The 16917-nt window shown below is 52.3% G+C and overlaps 7 protein-coding genes across 7 annotated transcripts; 3 read left to right on the top strand and 4 right to left on the bottom strand.

Annotated features, from left to right (window-relative positions):
- The first annotated feature begins 16 nt into the window (after positions 1 to 16).
- Positions 17 to 2113, top strand: LAESUDRAFT_741655 (uncharacterized protein). The gene is made up of 6 exons (XM_040911147.1): positions 17 to 244; positions 313 to 325; positions 380 to 863; positions 917 to 1077; positions 1134 to 1448; positions 1505 to 2113. Exons 1-6 carry the CDS (start codon positions 99 to 101, stop codon positions 1706 to 1708), a joined length of 1323 nt encoding a protein of 440 aa, XP_040767800.1. The 5' UTR covers positions 17 to 98; the 3' UTR covers positions 1709 to 2113.
- LAESUDRAFT_673791 (uncharacterized protein) lies at positions 1710 to 6312 on the bottom strand. Its single transcript, XM_040905540.1, has 15 exons — positions 5998 to 6312; positions 5822 to 5936; positions 5596 to 5764; positions 5402 to 5529; positions 5157 to 5342; positions 4483 to 5095; positions 4010 to 4425; positions 3877 to 3952; positions 3666 to 3823; positions 3511 to 3611; positions 3139 to 3460; positions 2812 to 3091; positions 2522 to 2756; positions 2357 to 2466; positions 1710 to 2284 (listed from the first exon to the last, which is right to left on the bottom strand). Exons 1-15 carry the CDS (start codon positions 6254 to 6256, stop codon positions 1901 to 1903), a joined length of 3552 nt encoding a protein of 1183 aa, XP_040767799.1. The 5' UTR covers positions 6257 to 6312; the 3' UTR covers positions 1710 to 1900.
- A 338-nt stretch (positions 6313 to 6650) lies between these two features.
- Positions 6651 to 8504, bottom strand: LAESUDRAFT_741652 (NAD-binding protein). Its single transcript, XM_040911146.1, has 9 exons — positions 8341 to 8504; positions 8264 to 8286; positions 8063 to 8210; positions 7985 to 8006; positions 7666 to 7932; positions 7534 to 7594; positions 7458 to 7479; positions 6960 to 7403; positions 6651 to 6901 (listed from the first exon to the last, which is right to left on the bottom strand). The coding sequence occupies exons 1-9, from the start codon at positions 8416 to 8418 to the stop codon at positions 6830 to 6832; spliced, it is 1137 nt and encodes a 378-aa protein (XP_040767798.1). The 5' UTR covers positions 8419 to 8504; the 3' UTR covers positions 6651 to 6829.
- Positions 8505 to 8794: 290 nt separating this feature from the next.
- On the top strand, positions 8795 to 10473 carry LAESUDRAFT_470226 (uncharacterized protein). The gene is made up of 4 exons (XM_040902594.1): positions 8795 to 9210; positions 10125 to 10187; positions 10244 to 10291; positions 10345 to 10473. The coding sequence occupies exons 1-3, from the start codon at positions 8931 to 8933 to the stop codon at positions 10255 to 10257; spliced, it is 357 nt and encodes a 118-aa protein (XP_040767797.1). The 5' UTR covers positions 8795 to 8930; the 3' UTR covers positions 10258 to 10291; positions 10345 to 10473.
- Positions 10474 to 11729: 1256 nt separating this feature from the next.
- LAESUDRAFT_645928 (NAD(P)-binding protein) lies at positions 11730 to 13303 on the bottom strand (the record flags this gene model as incomplete). The annotated part of the gene is made up of 9 exons (XM_040903950.1): positions 11730 to 11783; positions 11852 to 12295; positions 12352 to 12373; positions 12433 to 12493; positions 12556 to 12822; positions 12875 to 12896; positions 12952 to 13099; positions 13153 to 13175; positions 13229 to 13303. 9 exons carry the CDS (start codon positions 13301 to 13303, stop codon positions 11730 to 11732), a joined length of 1116 nt encoding a protein of 371 aa, XP_040767796.1.
- Positions 13304 to 13532: 229 nt separating this feature from the next.
- On the bottom strand, positions 13533 to 14646 carry LAESUDRAFT_735053 (uncharacterized protein; the record flags this gene model as incomplete). The annotated part of the gene is made up of 4 exons (XM_040910561.1): positions 13533 to 13850; positions 13901 to 14055; positions 14114 to 14431; positions 14484 to 14646. The coding sequence occupies 4 exons, from the start codon at positions 14644 to 14646 to the stop codon at positions 13533 to 13535; spliced, it is 954 nt and encodes a 317-aa protein (XP_040767795.1).
- A 298-nt stretch (positions 14647 to 14944) lies between these two features.
- LAESUDRAFT_645543 (uncharacterized protein) lies at positions 14945 to 15842 on the top strand (the record flags this gene model as incomplete). The annotated part of the gene is made up of 5 exons (XM_040903920.1): positions 14945 to 14997; positions 15047 to 15300; positions 15352 to 15380; positions 15439 to 15632; positions 15692 to 15842. The coding sequence occupies 5 exons, from the start codon at positions 14945 to 14947 to the stop codon at positions 15840 to 15842; spliced, it is 681 nt and encodes a 226-aa protein (XP_040767794.1).
- Between the last annotated feature and the right edge of the window lie 1075 nt (positions 15843 to 16917).

Here is a 16917-nt window from a genome sequence, read left to right as displayed (position 1 = left end):
GGAGCGCGATGTAGGAGTCCACTCCGAACTCTCTGTTCCTCAGCGGTGAGGTTGGTCGTCACCAAAAACCACACCTTAGGAAAATATCTTGACTAGACATGTCTGATCCATTTGGTGCATCTGGTTCGTCAAACTCAACACCGAAGGCCATTGCGAGCCTTGCAAAGAAGCAGAACGATGTTACTCGCATGGGGGCGCAGAAGCTCAAGTTCGTGCCGACTTTACCTGCGAGACGGAAGAAGGAGTGAGTATGTCGCCCCCGGTGTCTTCTAAGTGCGATGGTCTGACCAAATCGTTGTGCATTACTCGCAGGGAAGTGAAAAAAGTGCGCAATCAACTATTTACTAAGCGGGGCGGCTCATGCTGATCTCGCATGAAGGAAGGAGCTGCTGCAGCGACTACATCCTTGGACGGAGGACGCGGACGAGGTGCTGATCGCAGGAGAGGGCGAGGGCGAGGCGGTGAAGGAAGAGGCGCAGCGCCCCGCCCACCGCTAATTGAGATGACCGCCAGTGGGCCCTTCGCCATGGGCCCTGCCCTCGCAGGCACCTCCGCACGCCGCACAGCGCCCCGCTCGCACTTTGCTCCTGCCATTCCGCTGGGTCTGTGCGGCACGGCGATGCTGGGCGCGGGCCTCACCGCGACGACCGCGCCGACGCTGAAGCGGGAGAAGAAGGAGCGCGAGAAGAGCGAGGAGGACGAGGAGGCCTACTCGGACCCGGATGAGGGCGTAGAGATTGTGGATATGGACAAGATCAAAGATATGGATTGGATGGCGCCAGAGACCTTGGGTAAGGAGAAGGTGAGGAAGAGGAAGGGTCCGAAGATGAAGAAAGAGGAGAAGGAGGATAGGAAGGGGAAAGGTATGTCATCTATGGTTTATTGCTCCGAGGGCAATGTTCATGCCGGACCTCAGGTGTTGCCAAAGTCGAGCCCATGGAGGTGGATATCTCGTCCGCAGAGCTGGAGGAGGAGCAAGTCAACCTCGCCAATGCAGTTGACCTCAGTGAGAGCGAAGACGAGGAAGAGTTGGAAGACATCATCGATGACTTCGCGTTCGCCAACGACACGGAAGAGGTCAATCTAATCCCGTCTTGCTGCAGAACGTATACTCATGCATCTTTATCGTTCAGGCTGCAAATATTCGACAAGGACGCCTATATTTCTTCCAGTTCCCCAATCCCTTCCCAAAGTTCACCTCGAAAGCCCCGGAACCCTCAACGGCCGATCAGTCGAACCTGGAGCAACCCGATGCAAAAAAGGTGTCATTCGCACCAGACACAAAACCGCCAGCTACAGCTGATCAGCCCGACGAGAGTACCTCCTCTCAAGACAAACAATCCGATGTGAAGACGGAAGAGCCGAAGGTAGATGGCGTCATTGGCCAGTTGGAGATTTATGAGAGCGGCGTCGTCAAGATGCGTCTCGGCAATGGCAACTTACTGGATGTGAGCGACTGTATTTTTCGTTCAAACTAGGATCCTAATGGCATAAACCTTCATAGGTAACGGCGGCGACACAACCCTCCTTCCTGCAGCAAGCTGTCTATGTTGATCCTACGAATAAGCAGCTATGCATCTTAGGCGAAGTCAGCAGGCATTTTGTGATCTCTCCGGATATTGAGACCCTGCTCACAGCCATGGAGCTCGCCGAGCAACCCGTCACGTTTGACCTTGGCGAAGACCTCATAGCGATGGATACAAGCTGATCTATTGATTAGCGTGGACAGCCATCTCTCTGTTCGTGCTTGTGTTCCGGTCTATTATACAGTGCAAGATGTGGTAGCACTACTGGATACTACATAAAACGATGCCGCTCACTAAATTGCCGTGCTAAGTATCATATCATGACTACCACCAGAAGCATAAGTACATCGAAGTTGAGTAGGCAAAACAGTATCTTATGGTGCAGGAGAGCTTGACGCAGCCGGAGGCGTTTGCGCTTCGGGAGTGGATGCAGTCTCGGTATTGCCATTCGTACTGCTGTCGTCCTCCCCGAAGATGTCAAGATACCCTGCAACCCGGGCCTTGTTGACGCCTTTTTTCAACACGAACTCACGCAGGCCCGCCTTCAGACTCGGTTGCTTGTCAACAAGCTCTCGAAGTTGGTCTTTCGGCAGCTGTAGGAGGGCGCCAAAGCTGGCAGGCGCTATGAGCTTTGCGCAGCGGATGAAACCTTCCCACAACGGGGGGTTCGTCCAGATCTTCTTGGTGATTAGCCGCGATAACAGGGTCGTGGACACGAAGCCGACAAGGGACCTGTATGTGGTCACTGCTTGAATCACCTGCAAGATTGTCAGATTAGATATCAAGCAGAGATAACCAATGGCAGCATCATGATTAGAGAGCATGCTTACCGTCCTGAGGAATAGCGTTGGCAGGACTGGTTCGTCCACCAGCTGATTCATGACCACCGCTAGAATTTCAGACCGGAAGATATCCGTCATCGAGAAACATATGCCAACCGCTGCGCGCGAATTTGTGAGCACTGCCGCCATGAGCTCAGGCGCCGGGATGCGTACCTTCTATCGCGGCTTTCAACCCAATTTCCTTCTCCGACTCGTGTAATAAGACCATCAGCTCGGCAGGGGTCAGTAGCTCACTTTGCCGCACTCTGGGCAGGTTTGACGTCACGCTGCCGAAGGTCTGCGGAGGTGTCGTGACGACTGAGCTAAATACAGAACGAACGAGATTCCTGGGCTCGGGTTTCCCGTTCAGAATAGAGACAATACGCGGCAGATGCCGCAAGATGTCCGCCTACAGTGAGCATTCCATCAGTATATGTGATTGCATCGACATCGTGCCCACGTACCTTGTCCATCTCTGCAATGATAGGTATGAGGAATCGTGCGTCGAGTTCTCGCTCGCTGTAGAGAGACTTCACGAGAGTGACCAGCTGCGCACTAGGTCGCCCATGTTCGGTGAAGATGGTTAGAACGCGCAGCGCAAGCGTGTCCGCCCCTGGCGGGAACGTCCGTAAGAGCGTTAGCAATCTACCATGACTTGGACCCAGTGCGCGAATAAGCGGTGTTATGAGCTGTTGTATTGTCTCCTGCACGCTCTCATCCATGCCGCCGTAAGCAGCGAAGATCCTAGGATGCAATTAGCTGGGATCTCGCTGATCCGGGAAAGTACATACTCGTCGAGGAACTCAGGAACCTTCGTTGACAATGCGAAGAGGAGCTCAAGGTGCTGTAGGACCTGTGCGTTATTTGCAGGCAACTCCAGCTGCTCTGGCAAGTATGGCGTCTGAATGATATCCTCTTGAGGCAACTGACCATCTTCCATGTGCTCATCATGCTCGCCATTCATATGGACGTCCTCGGACTTGGCAGACTTGGGACGAGATTGCAGCCGCCGTAGCAATTGCAGGGCGAACTCACGAATCATGCTGTCCATGGGTTGAATGTCGGGTATCCATCTCTTCACGGTATTTATCGCGGCTCCCCGTGTCACCTTGTCTATGCATCCGGTAAGTAATCAGCTGTCGTATATGAGCAATGTCGATTACCAGGATGAGTTGTGAGTTCCAAGAGCATATTCATCGCTTCAGCGCGTAACGATGGTCGTTGTGAGATAAATTCACGCAGTGCAGCGAAGCCCATCTGCCGTCTGTGTGTTGAATGTCATTATCAGAAAGATGGCCCCACATCGTCTCAGACGCACCGTTCTGGCTCGATGCAAGACTCCCTCAGCAGAGTTAACACATCAGGTGGTACATGCGGAAGATCAAGCAGGAAGCGTGAAAATGTCCGATCCTTGCCATCTAGATGCGCTTGATACGCCGCAACAATCTGATTTAGCCATGTCTCGTAGTTGGGAACCTAAGAAAGACAATGATGAGATGCGCCCGTGTTGCAAAGACAAATACGCATACCCAATCGCGATCTCTGGACTTTTGTATCCGATCGTTGTACCACTCTTCATTCATCCACGTTGTAGCAAGACGTAGCCTGTACGGGATATATGTCAGCGCACCATCTAGCGAATAACGCGTTTGGGCATATTACCTGCTAGAAAAATCGGCCATGATGTAGTTACAGAGCGTCTGCCTTAGCCTGTCCTGATGCGCATAGATCTCCGAGACTGCGTCATTAATGTTCTCCTCGGGTTTCTTCTCGGTACCGTCTTCCTTTCCTGCAGGATCCGTTACGCGAGTGACCAGTCTCACGATCAGTAACATCCACGTGTCTGCAGTGGACGAGCCAACAGCCTCGGCCTCGGCCGCCAGTTCTGAGGGAGCAAGGTCTTTTGCTCCATCCCAAATTCGCCCGAGCGAACCGCGGACGATCATTTCCCGTTCATCTGAAGAGAGGTCTTTTGGTGGAGGTAGTTTGAACTCCGCAAGGTGCAAGTCTGCCGTAAGGTCCATCTCACGGTCCAGGGCTGCTTCATGCTCTGGTACTGCCTCTGATTCGCCTGAAAGCTAGGTGCACGCTCAGAAGATGAAGGTGCATCTCACGATGCACAAGGAATTACTCACCTCGACGTTGAGTTTGTCCGGCTCAAACTCGAGCTCTTCTTCATCGATGTCCATCTTGAGCGGATCCACAGGTTCCTCTTTGATCGTGACGAGGGGGGCTGCAGGAGGCGGAGAGGCAGATCTCCGCAATCGTTGTTCTGGTTTTGCAGGTGCTTCTGAGACACTCGCTGCAACCACTGGAGCAGCCGCACTCGGGGCGAAAACGGGAGCAGAGGGGGGAAACGCTGCAGATGTTGATGCGGCGCCATTAGTTTGCGTTCTGCTATGTCGATATGCTTGAACAAGACCGGTGAGGCTTGCCTCGGAAAACGTCTGGATATTTGCCACGATGAGGTCGGTGACAAGGGCAGCTGGCAGGGTTGTGAAGTCAAAGCCGGCAAATCCTGTCGTTGGTATAGAGAACGCCGCGCCCTCTTCCAACTTCGGTCGCTTTGCCTCCGGCCCTTCCTGCAATGGTGTACCTGTAGGCGATCGTTTGCGCGACGCTTCGGCTGCTACGGCTGCTACGGCTGCTTTGCGCTGTTTTTCTGCGGCTGCTGCTTGATCCATCCTGGCTCCTTGATTAGCGAGTGCAGTGTGAATCTGGGCTGAGAATGATGCGCCTTGCTGTGTCCTGTTCACATGACACACTCTGTTAGGGACTGCGATTCATCTCGATGTATCTCAAAGCTCACCGTGAGATATGCATTAGAAGTATGCGGACAGCCTTCTCGACACTCTTGATGGCGGATGCAGACTGGCCCTCGAGCTTGGCCGGTGTCCACTGTGCGAGCGTGGACACGACAACTTCAACCAATGCTGGCCTGAGTTTCACTAGCATTGCCCAGCTGTTGATAATGGCGGACAACATATCGGGATTACTATAGGAGCAAATGCTGTGGGACGGTCTGCCACTCCAACGATAACTTCCGGGACTTACCTGCTGGTATATAATATTGTTATGATGCTCTCTAGAAGTTTGAGCCCCTCTGCTTCGAGCGCAGCGATGTTAATGAAAGGGTGGTCTGATGGACACATCGAGAGATTAGGATCGTTCCTATTCTGCAACTGCACCATCGAAGCGAGATGGACATGCGTTAGCGTTGCACAAGCAATATAACGGTAAGGACACACCCTGGGGTCATTATTTCCCCGTGTTTGAACAAGAATCACCCTCTGCATGAACTTGACTGCCGCGAACCGTATACTAGCGCTGACATGGGGTGCCCAGACAAACTCCAAGATCCGCGTCTTTGCCTGCGACAGCATATCCCATTGTTGGCGAGCATTTCGATTTGAACATCTACCTCATACAGGTATGAGCAGTTACTTGGAGCAGGACGAAAGGAAGTGTACTCACAGCATGCGGAACAGCAGCGCGTACACAGTGGCGAAGCATTCCACAGTAACCTTCACTGTTGTCGGGTTCGGATCGTTCAATAGTCCAGTCAAAGTCTCCAGAGATTGAGCGGCCACTGCAAATACCGATACTGGAATTAACGGACTACTCCATAAATTACACGAATTGGCACGCACATTGTGTACGCGCTTCAACAGACAAGTTTGACCGACAGATGGCAAAGTGTAGAAGATCAATAACCCATCTCTTCAGAAGCGAGTCGCCCGCTCCCGACACGGTTTTGATAAGAGTGGTACAGAGGACAGGTATTGGGCCAGGGTGAGCCTCAAGCGATTCTCGTAACGTTCCCAGAAGATCAGCCTGTTCCTTCGAGTCCGCCGCCACTGCTAGCGCGGCAGAAAGAGCTTGCAGAGGGTCTATCGGATTACTGGCCATCCCACACGCTCAACGTCGCTCACGATAAACTGCGCGAAAATGTGCGGCGGAGGAACGAGCAAAGCCATCATCATTCCTGTAGCCATTCAAGAAGGGGCGGGTCACGTGACCGAACATCGAACTCGACCCTCGCGACTCGCGACGGGTTTTCTTGAAATTCCTGCTCGAGCACTTCTGTTCTGTTGCAACTGGAGTCACAACGTTTTTAACTGGTGGCTCCGCTACAAACATCTGATGAGAAGTCGATGCGGGAGTATAAGGTCTCTGGCAGCTCCGAATCAGCACATATCTTGACCGCTAGTTCAAAGAGAATCGTGCCGTCATGTCCTCAGCGGAGACTGCTTCTTGAGGACATGTCCGACAACTCTGCTGGGAAGGTGCACGTATCCTATATGAAACGGCCGAGCTGCTCACAGCACGCAGGCAATCATTGATAATTCGCAATGACTACTTGTTACACCGTGTGAGGATATCGAAGTGATGTACTGTCATATGCATTGAATTGGTACACATAACGTTCAAGACTTGTATAGGAAAAACCAGTTGCAGAAATTTCCTGAACTTTTTTCCTCCTCAGGCCCTTGGTTTGTTGAGAAGGACCTTCTCGACGCCTTCTGGTAGCATGTAATTGCCTTGATAGCGAACCTATCGGTGAAACTCAACATAATGCGCTCGAAGGAATCGGCAGCGTGGCCAGTCTTACCTCGTCAAACGTCTCCATCAAGAGTAGGCTCTTGTCATGACTCCACAGGTCACTCTCGATCTTGCCGTCCCTCACACACCGTGCCACCTCATCCGCCTGGAAGTGCCATCCTCCACCTACATAGTGGAACATACGTTTCTCCTCTCGCACGACGTTGCCCTTATCTGGACTATCAAACCATTGCACCTGGAACCAGCTCGGGATGGGCAGCGGAGACCCTACGGTGATCGTGCCTTTCTGGTAGCGGATTGTAGCGCCTATCTCTGGTGAAGGAAGAGTCGCACTACAGCTGAGGTTTGCCTGTGCACGGAGAGTGGAGGTGAAATTCAGCGTCCAGCTGGTACTGATATCGACGCCAGTGCGTGGCGTCTTGATCATGGATGCGGTGACGCTCGTGGGCTTTGCCCGCTTGTTTGACGGATGCTCATAAAGCGCAAGTACAGCCTGATAAGTGTGTCAAATCGGAATGTTACCCTTTCAACGCAAATACCGTCATACCCAAAACATTGGATACGGTCCTCTGTCAAATTTCACTGTCAGTCGAAAGATGCGATTGCTAGAGTAGTTAGCTCACAAGTCGAGAAGGCCTCCACCCCCAAGGCGAGGATCAAGCATTCTGTGCGTTGTTGGTAGGTCTAATCATCAATGCGGCATAATCAGTACGATTCAACGTCCCTCCCCCTCGACAGAGCATCTGTCGGCTCACTGTTCATGTCAAAATAGTGGGAGAAGTCCGCATGTAACATTATCGGATCTCCCAGTGAGCCGTCTTCCGCGATTTGCTTGAATGCCTTGACGAGAGGTTGAAAACGTGTCCACAATGCTTCCATGAAGAACAGATTTTTCGCCTCGGCAACTGACAGAAGTTTCCGCAGCTCAGCTGCGTTGAGAGTGACTGCCTTTTCGCACAAGACATGCTTGCCCGCGTTCAGTGCTGCCATTGCATTTTCAAAATGCATAGCATGCGGAGAACCTGCACGCATTCTCAGACGGTTTTGCTAAGTCGAAATGCACGCCATGTATACCTATGTAAATTACATTGACTTCCTACGTAGACACAGGGCTGTCAAGTAGGGGGCTGCAAGATCCGACGCAGAGCATACCGGGTCTGCGTACACCTCTTCATACGTGCCGTACGCTTTAACGTTCTTGCCTGGGGCATAGGTGTCAATGAAGGCCTGGGCCTTGTGCACTTCGCCATTGCGGGACCCGACAGCGACCACTTGGTGGACGACATCCGTCGTCCCACGCCTATCGATAATTGTCAGTACAGAACGGGGATCATGGCAATTTCAGCAACGTGCGTCTTGGGGTCCACGACGCAATCCTACAATGCAAGTCTCAACTAGGTCGCATTTAGATCAGGCGATGAATGTCCTACCTTCACAAACTGCTCCGCAATCCACCCAGTCGACACGACGCCCCAATGCAAAACGAAGGGGTCGCGTATGGATGCCATGAGTACCGCAGATGGAAAATGGGAAAGAGACCAGTACTGATGCACCTCCGACGCCCGTGAGTAGATAGTCTTATTATATCGGACGGCCACGAGACATTGTGACAGATGAACGGGATTCTATGTGGGTGCGGCGGGGCGACGACGGAAGGGATTCATGAGCGAGGCTCACATGACTGTTCGAATCCCCGCAGGTAAACTGTGGACAACGGCATTCACATCGGGAGTTTTGTCATTTAATCCCGGACAAAAGTACAGACAAAATTTGAATTGACCAATGAGATTTGCTACAATAGTACTTTAATCCCGGATTAAATGGATGTGATTACTTCGGCTCTCTCAAACGCGTCTGTGGCAGCTCAGCGAAAACACCCGGCGCGTCCTACTATGGCGTGACCCATGCTTGTTGCGTTTGAAGGAACGTTCGCGGTTCACTGGGACCACCTCTCACACCGCCCGACAATCGTCATGTCGTCGAATTGCCTAGCTGTGTTGTTGAAATCACATCTCGGTCAATGTTGCCGTCTATGTCCCGCGACGCACACGTTATCACATCGCATCACAGCCGCGCTCCTCCACTGATCGGACTGGACAAGTTCAGCCGACTTCAACCCTGGGCCAACCACGTAGTCAACGTCGAACGCACCCTCACGATCTCTATTGAAGAAAGATCGTTTCGCTACTCTCTTGCGGGTATTATTTATCATGGTGCCAACCACTTCACCTGCCGATTTTTTGACTCCGCAGGCACATCGTGGTATCATGATGGAGCAGACGCTGGCCGGGAATGTATCTGTGAGTCAGGCGTTACCACCGATGCTCTGCTGTGCCAGTGGGCTCACGGTTGAGAGGCGACCATTTTACTACACCGCACGCTCTGAGTCTCTGTTATAAGATCGCACATTCGTTGTTTTGTCCCCTGCTTGTCATCGGATTGTCCACCACCATTGCTTTTCCGATAGACCGCCTTATCGTCGACTGCCGATGGCGTTCGTTCCGGTAGCTCAAACACTCACCGTACACTTCGGGCGGCTCGCTGGGCTCTCCCGCACCACAACTGGCGGCGACTACCTGCCGCGAGCTTGCCGGAGAGTAGACGGCTGCGGCGGTACGGGGGCCTCGGTTTCCATTTCCCGGATGCAGACCATCATATACTAGATATCGATCATTATCGTTGATGGATGCCTGTTTCCCCACTGCTGCTTCTTTCGCTGTCGCTGTCCGCGTCTTGGCCCGCGTCTTTGGCTGCTCGCTTCTTTGGCTGTCCGCGTCTTTGGCTGTCCGCGTCTTTGGCTGCCTGCTTCTTTGCCCGTCCGCTTCTTTGACTGTCGCTTCTCTCACTTTCGCGACTCGCCGGCATGCCTGCCGTTTTTTCACCAGCTGCTTTTGGGCCTTGTCTCTGAGACATCTGACTGCTGCTGCAGTGTGTCATATTGAATTATATAGGGCATGTCGCATCTCCCACAGCAACCAAAGCTTTTCCCCAACACTGCTCTCTCCTTCTCTTTGATTCTAACATGGAGCAGCATGACGTCTGGCAAAATCAGAATTCTACCTTTGGTCAGGAAGTTGATTGTGGTATCACCTCCGCGCCGATCGGTCTTGGAGCACCTGCATATGATGGATCTATGGCTCCTGTCTTGAATGAAAGGCTTCAAAACGTACGCAGTTTGACTGACAGATTTACTGCCTGCTCGCGGACTGCACAGACCGACTCGCTCGGTTGGATGACCACATCTCCCTTGCACGCTCAAGCTATAAGGTCCACAATCGTATGTAGATCCTTGCAATTCTTTGGCAAAGCGATCAGCATTGACGGAGGATGTAGCCTTCGGCTTTTAACACCGCTAGCGCGGCCGTCGCTTACGAGTCTCAGGCAAGTCATGTGCTAGCAGCATGGATATCTATTCTGAAAATGATTGTGTCAAGGTTCGGCAACGTGTGGTCAATGCGGTGCCACCTTTCTCTGGGCTTGTGGATATGGATGCCGTGGTATTTCAATGGGTTTTCTTCTAGCGTCCTCGAGCTGAGAGACATCGTAATATTATCAGGCGCCGTACTACCCCACTGTTGCTATCTTCAACCCACCGTCAATGCCCTCTGCGATATCTCCTGCGTATCAGGTATACCCTTTCTCTGAAGTGTTCTTACAACACGCTAATGGCTCATCACATGTCTTAGGTCTTCGAACAGGACGTGCCCTCGTTGCCCTATCGTGATATGAGGTCACGGCAACCATTTACTCCAATAACTTTGCTTGAATGCCTTCTTTCCTCGGGATCGCGGGGCATCTTATTGGCCCAAGTGTCGGATGGGAACTTTCTCGATTTATATGGGGGATCCTCCTTCATGTACTCTCCGTATAAACCCATTTCTGCAAAGACTACCCTCCATATTATTGTATGTCCCAATCGCAGGCCATTGACTCATTATAGAGCATACCGCTAACATACTGATGCAGTGGCCAGGATACGAGCCTTACCGCCGGCAGATTGTAACCAGGACAGCTCATGCGATCCCTAGACCCATCAGTTTCTCTAAACTCACACAAACTATCAGCACCGAGTTTCGGAAATTCTAGGACAACAAGGTATGCGTCCCGGCATTACGCATTTTTGCTATCGAAGTTTACTCGCAAATTCAATAGAAACTGATTGCATCAGTGGGCCACGAATGGTTGCTGTATCCCGAGGGCCCCATTCGGTTGGAACATGTGTTGCTCGTCGAGGTCAAACAGATCTCAAAAGGTAGCATCCAGGCCTTTTTTGCTGTCGTGCGCCCATAGGCTCCGACGAACCATCCCTACATGGGTTTGAAGGCGCCGGACTGTGAGATTCTTTTATCATCTCTTCCCCCATCGTGCATTGCTATGACAGTGTGTGGTTCGCCACCACATCAGACTTTATTCTTTTGGCTTTGTGTTGTTCAATCATATAGCATCTAGAATGACCGTCGTACTGGAGAAGCACCTCATAATGTTGAGTTTGCGTCGCGATGTGCCATTGCTGATACCGTCGATTATTGATTCTGCAACTCCGCGAAGCTCGTCAGAAGTATCGCATGCTACTAGTATCAACGCTATTCACTTCACACAATTACAGATCGTTAGGTCCGTGCATCGCGCGAATTATTTCAATTTCATGACATAATAGCAGGCATTGTCACAAAGACCGGTAGCGAGTCTCTTCGTGTGAAGCGCAATTAATCTCGATATCAACATATCGCGAGAGATTCCGCAAACACAATGGAATCCTGAAATCTCGCAGTGTTCTCCGTTCATTCGAGCTACACTCCAAGACAGCACGTGTAACTGATCAGAGCACCTTTTCGACACCATCTGGCAACTTATAGCCGCCTTGGCGCCGGACCTAAGAGAGCGCCCCGATGTCAGCTCGCAGACAGCCGGTTTTCGAGTGCCGGAGTGACGACCACTCACCTCGTCGAAAGTCTCCATCAGGAGCAGACTCTTGTCATGGCCCCACAGCTCGCTCTCCAGCTTACCATCTCTCACGCACCTAGCCACCTCATCTGCCTCGAAGTGCCAACCGCCGCCGACGTAGTGGAATACACGCTTCTCCTCACGAATAATCACTCCGCTACCGGGCTTGTCGAAGTATTGCACCGTGAATGAAGTCGGCTTGAAGATGGGCGTCCCGATAATGATGTTTCCGTTGCGGTACCGTATAGTAACTCCAAAATGCGCCGTCGGTACCGTTATGCTGCAGCTGAGGATCGCCTGCGCACGTAAGGTCTTGGTGAAATTCACCGACCAGGCCGTGCTGCTGTCGACACCAGTTATTGGGGTCTTGATCATAGATGCGCTGATGCTAGTGGGCTTTTCCTTCTGATTTTTCGGATGATCGTATAGAGCTAGCACAGTCTGAGACAGGATTGGTCAGTTTTAAACATCAACGACTTGATAATCTAGCCCTTTACCCAGAACAACGGATATGGTCCTCTGACCACGATCAGTGTCAGTATGCACAAAGTCTGCAGCGCAGAGGTGGGACCACGCACAGGTCAAGCAGAGCCCCTCCTCCAAGGCGGGGGTCAATTATTCTGTGAGAGGTGGGAATGTCTACAGAATCAAGACTAAATTTCACCAGATGGCTGTCATTGGCAAACACAGATTCTACGCACCCTCAATATCAAAATCATGAGATAAATCAGCATGCAGTACGACGGGATCTCCAAGAGTGCCCTCCTCAGCAATTCGCTTTACTTCCTTGGTCAAAGGCTGGAACCTCGTCCACATAGCTTCCATAAAGAAAAGTTGCTTCTGTTTAGCGACAGACAGCAAGTGCCGTAGTTCAGCGGCGTTAGATGTTGTGGCTTTCTCGCATAGAACATGTTTTCCCGCGAGGAGCGCCGCAAGCGCATTCTCATAGTGCTGCGTGTGGGGGGATCCTGGAGATGCATTCAGTCAGGTGGTTCGACCCTATGGCTACATTGCGGTCACCGATGTAGATGGCATCAACATCCTGAGAAATCATCATTGAACGAGTGAACCTCGGGGGATATGACCATGTGGTTTACCTTGTCTGCAAAGACGTCTTCGTAGGTGCCATATGCCTTGATGGGCTGCCCTGCACCGTATGCCTTGATGAAGTCCACGGCCTTTTGAACGTTGCCGTGTCGAGATCCGACCGCAATGACTTTGTGGACAACATCGGTTGTACCGCGCCTGATGCACCGCTCAATCCCTTGAAAGATACATAGCACTGCTGCATAACGCACGTCAACGGATCGATTGAACAGTCCTGCACGACGGCTTTCAGTGTTTATGCCCATCCGAGTACAACCGCGATCTTACTTTCACGAATTCCATGGCAATCCTGCCTGTGGAGATCACTCCCCATCGCAGCACAAAGGGGTTACTGAGCGCCATCACGGACGACATATGGTTGCGAATAAGTGAATGAGAATTGAACGGACTGCCCGAGTGGTTTTATAGACCGACGCAAGCACTCGGTAAACCGTCGGAAGCAAAAGCTCGCAGTGACGCTACGTCAGGGTCAGGCCCGGCCCGGCATATCCGGCTGAGCGGTAACTTACATACATTAATATATCCCGACAGGCCCTCTACGTCTCATGATACAAGAACGAACAGCACATGGTCATCGCAACTTCCGCAATTCCTCCTTGACAGCGCTCCGGTCACTCAGCAACGCAAGCAGTTGCCACCGCTGATCGTGGATGTCCTTGTCCTTGAGAGGGAGATCATAATCGGGCATGTCGTTTTCACCTAGAGCCATGCGCATCGCAGCCGCCGACTTGTTAGGCAGGATGGCAGGAGAAACCGTGAAGAGCGTCTCGAAGGCGGATGCGGAAAGTAGATAGTTATTACTATTGCGCGATGTAGGACGAATAGAGGTGATCGCGTGGGAGGTGGCTGTGAGCGAGAGCGCTTGAGAAATGAGCTGCTTGAGCTTGGCCTACAATGGTTGGATGAATAACGGGCAGCTGAACGGATACAGTTGCTTACTTCAAAGGCTAGCATCATGAGTGAAGACACAACCTTCGGCGGCGACCCAAGATTATGCTGCGCACATATCAAGTTAATGCGATCGGATATATGCTGCACAGTAAATCCTCGCGACGCTGATGCGAGATGCAGTGGCGGGCGGCTGCCTGGTGGCTCTGTAGGACGTCAGGTGTAGAGTTCTCCAATATACAATCGAGTCGCGATAGAGCGTACCTCCGCGTTCAGGCAGGAGCAGCACACCACGGTCCGCGGCGATTTCGTCCTTGTATTGTTGTGGCCGTGGCTCGACCGTCGCAGCGTACGAATCCAGATGTCGCACGCGTTCGCGTTCGTGTCGGGCCAGTCCGACAGTCCACCGCTTCAATCTTGCTGAACGTAGTGTCATTGCATCATTTACGTCAGAGCCTTGATACGGGAGCGTGCGGCGCCGTTTGCGCGGTGGTAGCTTGGGAACATCCGGTGGAGGGGTCGGTGGCGCGAGATGAGCGGATGTGTCAAATAGCGAGACAATCAAGGAGTTGTGTAGCTGTACTGATTAGAAGCATCACCAGACATATAAAACGCAATCAGAGAAGGAGCACACATAGATGGGTTGTATCCAGTAGCTCCTTGACCTGTTCCTCGAACTCGATGCGCGATATTTGGGCGGCCAAGTACTGTCGCAAAACTCCCCAGTAGTTGGGGGCTTTAGGGCCGAGAGCAGCGACGAGTTGATGTCTTATGGTCGCCGTTGAAGGTAGCGACATCGTGGTCTGAATTTGGCAAAGCGTGGAGAGGCGTGGTGTCCACTGGCCACTTGCGGTTCAAGCTGCTGACTAAGCATTCTGACCGTAAAGGGAAACAGCCGTACGGATCGTTTCACGACCCTTTCCAACCAGCTCTCATCGTCATATCTCGCCAGCGCCCGTAGCTTGCTGTCGAGGACCGTTATCTGCCTGATTCCTAATCGCCGTCGACCTGCACTAGCTAGTCGTCGCCATTCCCTCTCTCGAAGTCTTTCCGTGCGGGGAAGTTGCAGAGATTACGCATCCACGCCCAATTCTTATGAACCCTGATCGTCCTGCAACGTCCAAATCCAGAGGAACATGCCGTTACTAGTATGCGTTTTATCAAGCTCATTGAACGCCCTCTGAGAGATCATCCCAGTAATACGTCCCGGGGCTGCTTCGCTGGAAACAACTGCAAGTTCCTACATGGTGAGACCGAGAAGTACACCCCTTTCGACAAGAGCAAGACCTGCAAGTTCTACGCGGCGGGATATTGTCGTCGTGGTGATCAATGCTGGTTCATCCATAGCGATTCTCCATCAGCGGTGGCTTCTTCCTCAGCCGAGCCTGCTACTGAGGAGGACCAGCTTTGCTGCATTTGCTACGAGAAGCCTGTGACATATGGTCTCCTTGGTATGACACTGCCCCAGTATCTATCTGTTCGCTACTGACTCATCGTTATAGGTGGATGTAGTCATATTTTCTGTGTTCAGGTACGGACTACCCGAGCCGAACGACCGAGGCCACGGTCTGACTTAGTTGATCCTGCAGTGTATACGTGAATGGCGTGATCCTCACGGCAAAAGCGAAGATGTAGTATCATCGGGAGTAACGAAGCAATGCCCGCTGTGTCGCGCGTCGTCTCGATTCATCACCCCATCGAGCCAATTCTTCCCGGAGGGTCACCCAGGGAAGGCCAAGACCATCGAGCAATACAAGGCTAGCATGGCTCGTGTGCCATGCCGGTATGTATCATATGTATTTTTGTGGCATGCATAAACTGAGTTAATCTACTAAAACGCAGTCATTTCTCGAAATCACCGTTGAACGATCGATTTTGTCCATTTGGGAAGGACTGCTTCTATCAACATGTCAATGAAGATGGGACCCCCTATATTTTCCGGCATGGCGTGGATCATAACATGAGGGTATGTCATCATGCGCTTCTAGTATAAGATCGTAGCTTCACAGCCCGTGCAGGAGCATCGCCGTCGGATAAGTCGGGAATACAGTATCGGTTATGAACACGAGTTCTTCAGCCATGTATTCGATGACCTCAATGCAAGGCTTGACGTGATCAGGGCAACCCTTCCCGAGCTCGTGGGCGATTTTGCTGTGGCATCCGATGATGGCAGCTCAGAGTCCAGTACAGACTCTGAGACTGATCACAACGAAGACAGTCCGGCCGCACAGTTGGACCAACAGGCTGCGGAAGATCGTGGCAGGCCAATGGCAGACACGATGGAGAGGCTGGTAAGTCAATTTGATTGTCATCCTCAGCTTTCCTGCCAACAGTGTCTGATAGATCGACGCGCTTTTAAATATGATGCCGTAGGTGGAACTGCTGTCTGCCTCTTTCGAAGACCTCGATCGCGTCAGGCGGATGCTTGGCTCAACGGACGACGAACTTGACTCACCAGACGACGGCCCACAAACACCCTTGTTGGAGGCAGTTGCTGAGCAACTTGCGCTTGCCGGTGACATTGCAGAATCGTCACTTTCTCGAATCGCCCCTCCCTCCGACTTGGAGGTGGCCTTACCAGATGCTGCACTTCAAACGTCTGGAACAGGAGTGGCTCCTGCACCGATGCCTCGTTTCAGCACGGTAGTTCATCGCGAAGGCTTCGTCGTTGATCACACCGCTCCAACCATGGATGACCTCCGACAATTACCGGATATGGCGACAGTTCGATTCACAAGTGATGAGGCGACAGCGGCCGAAGAGGCTCAGCGAGACTCAGCGCAGCATCGCGCTAGGGAAGATGAACAATTCGCGCAAGAGGCGACTACGTTGCTGAACGAGACGGAAGCTCTGGGGCGGAGGGTACAGGAGGTGCTGCGTCTTGACAGTCTCGGTCGCGGTGAGAGCCAAAGCTTGGCCAGCGGTCCCGAACCGGGACCTCCAAGAGACGAGATGAGGAGTGAGCCTTCAGCGCCGGACACTCCCGAAGTCATTCAAGACACGGATCCACCCTTTCTGACCGATGGTCGTGGACGGGTGGTCTGGAGCAGCACGACGCCTGGGCGCCA

The sequence above is a fragment of the Laetiporus sulphureus genome, assembly GCF_001632365.1.
Source record: "Laetiporus sulphureus 93-53 unplaced genomic scaffold LAESUscaffold_6, whole genome shotgun sequence".
NCBI classification, from domain to species: Eukaryota; Fungi; Basidiomycota; class Agaricomycetes; order Polyporales; family Laetiporaceae; genus Laetiporus; species Laetiporus sulphureus.
This window is presented reverse-complemented; position numbering and strand designations above follow the sequence as displayed.

What these genes read in the sequence shown, in the direction of transcription:
- LAESUDRAFT_741655 (XM_040911147.1), top strand. Translation starts at nt 99, where the DNA reads ATGTCTGATCCATTTGGTGCATCTGGTTCGTCAAACTCAACACCGAAG. An exon ending in GGAGGATAGGAAGGGGAAAG is followed by an intron (nt 864 to 916) that starts GTATGTCATCTA and finishes GCCGGACCTCAG; the next exon opens with GTGTTGCCAAAGTCGAGCCC. An exon ending in TCGCCAACGACACGGAAGAG is followed by an intron (nt 1,078 to 1,133) that starts GTCAATCTAATC and finishes TTTATCGTTCAG; the next exon opens with GCTGCAAATATTCGACAAGG.
- LAESUDRAFT_470226 (XM_040902594.1), top strand. Translation starts at nt 8,931, where the DNA reads ATGTTGCCGTCTATGTCCCGCGACGCACACGTTATCACATCGCATCAC. An exon ending in CGCTGGCCGGGAATGTATCT is followed by an intron (nt 9,211 to 10,124) that starts GTGAGTCAGGCG and finishes CGGACTGCACAG; the next exon opens with ACCGACTCGCTCGGTTGGAT.
- LAESUDRAFT_741652 (XM_040911146.1), bottom strand. Translation starts at nt 8,418, where the DNA reads ATGGCATCCATACGCGACCCCTTCGTTTTGCATTGGGGCGTCGTGTCG. An exon ending in AGTCAATGTAATTTACATAG is followed by an intron (nt 7,933 to 7,984) that starts GTATACATGGCG and finishes GAATGCGTGCAG; the next exon opens with GTTCTCCGCATGCTATGCAT. An exon ending in CCACTATTTTGACATGAACA is followed by an intron (nt 7,595 to 7,665) that starts GTGAGCCGACAG and finishes ATTGATGATTAG; the next exon opens with ACCTACCAACAACGCACAGA.
- LAESUDRAFT_673791 (XM_040905540.1), bottom strand. Translation starts at nt 6,256, where the DNA reads ATGGCCAGTAATCCGATAGACCCTCTGCAAGCTCTTTCTGCCGCGCTA. An exon ending in ATGGCCGATTTTTCTAGCAG is followed by an intron (nt 3,953 to 4,009) that starts GTAATATGCCCA and finishes TATCCCGTACAG; the next exon opens with GCTACGTCTTGCTACAACGT. An exon ending in CAACGCTATTCCTCAGGACG is followed by an intron (nt 2,285 to 2,356) that starts GTAAGCATGCTC and finishes ACAATCTTGCAG; the next exon opens with GTGATTCAAGCAGTGACCAC.